Source organism: Corvus moneduloides, chromosome 17 (assembly GCF_009650955.1).
Source record: "Corvus moneduloides isolate bCorMon1 chromosome 17, bCorMon1.pri, whole genome shotgun sequence".
NCBI classification, from domain to species: domain Eukaryota; kingdom Metazoa; phylum Chordata; class Aves; order Passeriformes; family Corvidae; genus Corvus; species Corvus moneduloides.
In genome coordinates, this window is record NC_045492.1 from 9,539,237 (window position 1) to 9,546,396 (window position 7,160).

Sequence of the window (7,160 nt, forward strand, 5' to 3'; positions counted from 1 at the left end):
CTCCAGAGATGAGCAGAAGTCACGCTGTGCTCACTTGCATTTGAAAGTCACAGTGAATATATAGAGTGTCACCATGAATATATAGAGTGATCTGTCCCAGGAGTAACTAAGTGGTTCAATTCTCATAAAACAATTAACTTACTAAAACCAGTAATTGGTCTTCATGGTTGGATAAGCCCGATAAGGGGAGCAAAAGAGAGATGTGACCATATTGTAACACTCAAACACTGGAGGTGAGGTAAGGGAAGATCAGTGAAAACTATGACGGACAAACCTGCTGCACACTCTGATGCCAGGCTCGGACAGAATCAGTTTTATGTGCTCCACTCCTCCAAAAAGCAGAAACACAACCTCCCAGATGTGCACTCACAGAGCAGGGGAACAGCCTCATTCAGGCAGCAGCTCTGCAAGCTCAGCTGAGGGTGAATGTGTCACTGCACATCTCGGCTCTCTTGGCTCTGATGTGGAGAAGGAAGAGAGACAAGCTCGTCATTTCACGTTAGGGCACGGCACACAGGGAGGTGATGGGAAGAGGACAAGCCAACTACGCTTTGGAGAGGGCCTGAGAAAAACAAACCACACTGTGGAAAAAGCCTCCTGTCACTGTAACACCCAGGCTATTTACTACAGCAGATAACCTACCAGGTGCATCTGCAGCAACTAGTTGCATCTGCCTGTATGCAATATCTACCTGCTTGAATCTATATGTCCTTGCACAGGATTCAGGATTCATCCCACCCTTTCTAAGCAGACTTTAGAGGGGCCTGGACAAGGCACTTATCATGCGTGGAGAAAGCCTGGAATGCCCTTACACTATCTGTAAAACAAACCTCAGTAATGTGAAGTAGTCTCTGAAGTCTAGCAAAGTAAGAAACTGGGACCTCTTTCTGTTGCAATTAAAGATTAGGTCCTTGTCATCTCGATGTGGGAATATGGGGCTAAGCATCCTGATTGTCCTTCTCCATGCAGCCCCACCTTTGCCTTGGATTCCCCTTGAGGTTCCTCCATGGACCAGACACCACCAGTCACAGTGATGATTCCTCCCACCCTGCAGGCCACGGTGTAGTTTGTTTCCTGTCCCAGTCTCACGCTTCGTTACTGGTACCCACCCTGGGGAGGATTCAGAGTCCCCTCAGAGAAGGGCTGGGTCATCTCGGATCTAACCTTTTCCTGGCACATGGAAGAGAAACTTTTCCTGGCACTGTGAGTCTCTGAAGAAAGTGAGAATAGATGGGGCCTTTGCCTTGGAAATCTCCGTGCACAACAGGTGCCTCCTCTGTCATCCCCACCTAAACCACCATGACTGGATCTCAAACCATGCCCACAGCTGCCAATACCGTGCATGCCCTGATGCTTCCCTGTGCTTCCAGCATCCAGGGGCAGTGCATTAAAGAGAGGTGATGCTCCAGGTGCGACACTGCTTGTGCTGGTGGTTCCTCAAGGGAAGGGAAGGGAAGGGAAGGGAAGGGAAGGGAAGGGAAGGGAAGGGAAGGGAAGGGAAGGGAAGGGAAGGGAAGGGAAGGGAAGGGAAGGGAAGGGAAGGGAAGGGAAGGGAAGGGAAGGGAAGGGAAGGGAAGGGAAGGGAAGGGAAGGGAAGGGAAGGGAAGGGAAGGGAAGGGAAGGGAAGGGAAGGGAAGGGAAGGGAAGGGAAGGGAAGGGAAGGGAAGGGAAGGGAAGGGAAGGGAAGGGAAGGGAAGGGAAGGGAAGGGAAGGGAAGGGAAGGGAAGGGAAGGGAAGGGAAGGGAAGGGAAGGGAAGGGAAGGGAAGGGAAGGGAAGGGAAGGGAAGGGAAGGGAAGGGAAGGGAAGGGAAGGGAAGGGAAGGGAAGGGAAGGGAAGGGAAGGGAAGGGAAGGGAAGGGAAGGGAAGGGAAGGGAAGGGAAGGGAAGGGAAGGGAAGGGAAGGGAAGGGAAGGGAAGGGAAGGGAAGGGAAGGGAAGGGAAGGGAAGGGAAGGGAAGGGAAGGGAAGGGAAGGGAAGGGAAGGGAATCGCGCTGCCCTGCGATTGGCGGCGGGTGTCCCCGCGGCCCCTGTCGGCGATATAAGTGCGGCGGGGCCGTTCTGCGCTCACTGCCCGCCCCCAGCCCGGGCGCAGCGCCGAGCGGAGCGGAGCGGCGGGGCCGCCTCCTCCTCCTCCTCAGCGCCCAGGCAGCGGCAGCCGAGCGGGATCCCCGGCGATGGCCGAGCTCAAGTCGCTGGGCAGCGAGGCGTACCTGGCGCTGGCTCCGGGCTACGGGCCCTCGGCTTTCGCCTATGGGGCCGTGCGCGGGAGCGCCGAGGGCCCGCGGGGCGCCTACGCGGGGGCAGGCGGGGCGGACTTCCATGCCGGGGCGCTGGGCAAGTCGGCGGAGAGCAGCGGCGAGCAGAGCGGCGACGAGGAGGACGGCTTCGAGACGGGCGTGAAGGGCGGCGCGGGCTTCGAGCGAGAGGGGAAGCTGAAGGGGGGAGCCCTGGGCAAGAAGCCCAAGGAGCAGCGCTCGCTGCGCCTCAGCATCAACGCGCGGGAGCGGCGGCGGATGCACGACCTGAACGATGCGCTGGACGGGCTGCGCTCCGTCATCCCCTACGCCCACAGCCCCTCGGTGCGGAAACTCTCCAAAATCGCCACGCTGCTCCTGGCCAAAAACTACATCCTCATGCAGGCGCAGGCCCTGGAGGAGATGCGGCGGCTGGTGGCCTACCTGAACCAGGGCCAGGCGCTGAGCGCCCCGCTGCCCGCCACCCTCAACCCCTTCGGACAGTCGCCCGTGTACCCCTTCGGCGGCGCGGCCGTGCCCGGCTGCCCCGAGAAATGCACTGCCTTCACAGGAGCCGCCTCCGCCCTCTGCAAACACTGTAACGACAAGCCTTGACTTCTGCCTTCTTCGGGCTTTTCCTTTCTTTTGTTTCTTTTTTTTTTGTTTGTTTGGTTGGGGTTTTTTTCTGTGCACTTTTCTTTCCACTGCCATCAGCCCTGGCTTCCTTCCATCAGTTAAGTCTGGGTTTTCTTTTTTGTTCTTCTCTTAAATACCCCCCTCCCCATTTGGAAATATTTGGCAGTTCACGTGGACCCCCAAAACACCCACTTTCTACTTTATTTAGTTCACCCCCACATGCAACTTCATCTGTAGAGTTATTTCCTTCCCAGCCTGTCAGTGGATTGTGAGCGTAATGTTGCTTTTTGCTTGCTCTGAGCTACAAAGTTTTTGAGCAGTTTTGAAGCAGAACTATAGAAAAACAGAGAGGGAGAGAGATCTGGAAATGGAAACCTCAGTGAATTTGCTTTGGCATGATCGACCTGTGTTAAAAATAGATTAAAAGGAGGGAGGGGAAGCAAAATCCAGCTGCAAACTATGCAATGTTTCAGAATCACGGGCGGAGGGGGTTTTGTGTAGCCAGCTGGGGTTGGACTGCACCCGCAAATCCAAATGGAAATCATTTGGTCAGAGCTCACGGGAGGGGGGAAGTCCAGTGCTCTTGCTAAAACAATTGATGCTTCAAAGTAAGATGCTTTTTTTTTTTCTCTCTTAAAAAAATTAACCCGTCCTTGGACTGAGAGGAACCTGTGATTGTATGCTAATGCTTGCTGTTTGCCTGTTTCTCGGCTTGGTTAAGTTTTCCGGATGATTTTCCAAAGTCATTGCTCATCATGATAAACAAAGCAAAAGGTCACTTAACATATTTATTTGTATTAATAATAAATAAAAGACATGAATAACCACTTTCTCTGTCCTACATGTCTCTAAAACCAGCTGGCAGTCCGTGCAAAAACCCCTGCTGGAGTCAGGTAAAGCAGAGATGGACGCAGCAGGAGTAGCTGTGTGAACTTAGGGGAATGATCAGAATACTTGGAAAAATCTTGTGGCTATTCAGCTCCTTATCAGCAGGGATTTCCATTTTTTTTCTCCAGTTTCTCCTGAATCATGAGCACACCAAAAGAGTTGCTTATGTCTGACTCTGAGTTAAGCAGGTAGGGGTTTACGTTGTGTATTCTGACATTTGCTGGGGAATGCTGTGCCCTGAAAGTGGTGTTTGAGTGGGGTTATTGTAGCAGCGAGCTTTGCTCTGGGCGCACCCAGGAAAACATGGCAGGGAAGGAAATCGCTTAAAGGTTCTGCTTATCCCCTTGGCTTGGTTTTCTGTTCTACCTGCAGCTTGACCCTAGATCTACATCTGGGGTTTGGGCCACTTAACGAGTGAACTAATAATCTCTTGCCGATACTGACTGTGTTTGTACAAGTTACGAAGTGCGTCTCTGGCTGGCTGAGTTTTCGGTGTCGCTTGTGTTGGTTTACTTTGGTTTTCTGGTTTATGTTGTTCAACGCTTTGGTGCCTTGTATGCTTCACTAGTCATTATATAATAATAATAATAATTGAGGTGCATTCAGTGCTTTCTGTTCGGGTTGGAAATACCCACCCAGTGTCAGAGCAACCACGTAAACTGGTACAGTCGCAGCCTCAGGGGCTCGAGCTGTCCGTGGCCATTTGTGTTAGGAGTGGGGTGTAACTATTTAGGGTTATTAAACCAATTTCCATGCCTGTCGGTAGTGTTATGCTAATTTCAAAAGGACTGCCATCCCTCTGAAGTGCTTGTCCATGGCACTTAATTTTAATTAATACATTTCCAAAAGACTTTTTGTGTTTGGAAAACGAAGTGTGTGATTAAGCCTTATTCATAAAGACATATGTTTAAAACTGGTTCCTGCTCATTTCCATTTTTATATCTTCATTTCTTGCCTGTAATTATAAAAAGGAAAGAAAAAAAAAAAGAGTAGTTTTACAGAACAGTTTCTCTCTTGTACCTTTTTCCATAAAAGAAAATTTTGAAAATGCTCCTAAAAAGCATCTGATGAAGCAAAAGCCAACCAAAATCCCTAGTGAAGCAAAAATGACTGGAAACTGCAGATCAGCAAAGGTCACTTAAAATTTTGCAGACTGAGTTGTTGCTGGGAAATAATATGGAATATAAAGGCCAGTTTAACAGAGAATCATAATTTTTAAGCAGATGTATGTTACTTCTGGTTAAAATTACAGAAGATTGAGAATATTTAAATGGAGATTAGCTTAACTGTTCATTTTTCCAAAACTAAAATAGTTGGAGAATAAAGTATTTTAACAGCTGAATAGTTCATCTGAGTTTGGTTTGGTTAAAGACTTAAGACTAAAAATAATGGAATTTGTAATTGCTTCTTTGTCAAATAATTATGGCCCCCCTCAAAAAAAGTCTCACTAATTTCAGAGCTTAACAACTCTTCACTGTCTGAGACAAGCTATTTTTGGAATGATGGGTTTTAGTACAGTGATTGTTTTAAAACTCTTCATTTACATCAGTAAAAACTTGCTCTTACTATCATACCTACCTAGAATCCTAAAATTCTTCCTTCTGAGAATCCTTGAAATATTCAGAAGGGTCTTCAAGAGCCCTCTTGGAATTAAACTATCTCAGGAGGCTAAGTATGGAATTTCAAATACAGAAGAAAAAACCTGCATTAAAAAAAAATTGATAGAGAAAATAGCAAGTTTGACTATTTAAGTGCTGCTAAGAGGCCAGGTATTAAAAACAAGCTCAGAATTTATAGAATTAATAATAAAGGCAGTTGTAAATAATTTTTTTAAGTTAACCTCAAAGTACAGCAATTTCAATTCAAAAGGAAAATTGAAATGAATCATAACTTTTCCTGCAACAAACAATATTAAGCTCGAAAAAAGTTGACCAACTTCTCAGTTAATCTGCAAGTTCACTCCTGTGAGCTGCTTCTGTCCACCCTGGACTTGCAGGATTTTAGCTCATGCTGAGGTGGAGCCCATTCCGAGCCCTCCGTGTTTCCCATGACAGGAAGGCATCTGTTCCGAGGTGATTTACACTGAGCTGCTGCTAAAACTGCTACCCAGTGAATGCCTAATACTTCTCAAAGATGATTTTGTTGGGAGGGGATAAACAAGCAGCTGACTACTGCATTTGTGTGTGTGAAGCATCAGTGCAAACCTTGCAGATGTGTGTGGTTATCCTGAGGATGAGGTCCTGTACTTGTCATCTGTTTTTCCCCTGCTCTGGCATATTTTGTGTACCATGTAAGGTTTGAAGTGTCTGTTTCCATTTGGTGTTTCAGAGAATATGAAGGGAGGACTTGAGAAAACCTGAAGATCTTTTTTTTTCCCTGCTCTAATGTTTTTGCTATGATGCCTGCTCTCTTTTTTTCCAAGAAGGATTTATTGTGTATGCTCGGATGGAACTGAAATACAGATTGTGTGTCCTAATGTACTTATTACCCTGATATGTTCACACATGGAAGAAAACATAATGCCAACTTTTAATTAAATATAATATATTGTTTTCTAACCTCACTTAGTTTTTCTTTGAACTCCAAGACTGAGCAGCAAGAAGTGTCAGAAGGAGGAAATGCTGCTCTGCTGTCTGTTGCTTTTTTTAACTTGTGTAATTCTTGTCACTAACCAAAATGAAGGTTTTACTAACCAATATGTATAGCGTCATGAATAGGGGATTGGAAACTGCTGTCACCTTGCACTGCATCAGCCCAGGTTTAACATTAGCAGCCTTGAGCCTGCAAGGTAAAATGTGCTTTAACTAAATACAGGGAAGCAACAGGTTTGAAGATGGAGGGCCCAGAAGGCAGCGGTCTATCTCAGATACCAGCAAAAAGTTAAATCATTTGAGTTCCTGGAAAGAAGCATAAGAATCATGAAGCTTTCCTTGTCCTTTGATTCGTATCACTGATTTTGTGGCATTCTGTCACAATATCTGAATATTGCTGCGTGCTGAGCTTGTTTCCCAGACTTTAGGAAGTGATTGCTTATTGTTCTCAGATCACTTTTTGGTATTGTTCTTTACATACACATCTGTGTAATATCCATTTTATAAGAGCATTTGACATTTTTCAGGGTTAAATGAACATAGAGCCCAACCCTGGTGCTGTTTTGCAAATTGGCAGCACTGGTGATATTGGTGACAGCAAGACGGGGCCTGGTGCTCCGGCGGTGTCTGGCCCAAACCACCTTTAAGAGGCTCCAGATACCCAGAAAAATGTGCACAAGCTTTATACCTTCAATATGTTAGCCTTGTATCATGTGTAAAGTGAAGGGCACGGTGGATAAACACCTCACTCGAAAGCTTTCGTGGCTTTTCAGCCCAAACCTGCTCGTCGGCAGCGAGAGTCGCGGCACAT

General features: G+C 47.1%; 1 protein-coding gene across 1 annotated transcript; it reads left to right on the top strand.

Annotated features, from left to right (window-relative positions):
• Positions 1–2,050: 2,050 nt before the first annotated feature.
• Positions 2,051–6,316, top strand: BHLHE23 (basic helix-loop-helix family member e23). The gene has a single exon (XM_032127237.1). It carries the CDS (start codon positions 2,175–2,177, stop codon positions 2,847–2,849), a length of 675 nt encoding a protein of 224 aa, XP_031983128.1. The 5' UTR covers positions 2,051–2,174; the 3' UTR covers positions 2,850–6,316.
• The last annotated feature ends 844 nt before the right edge of the window (positions 6,317–7,160 follow it).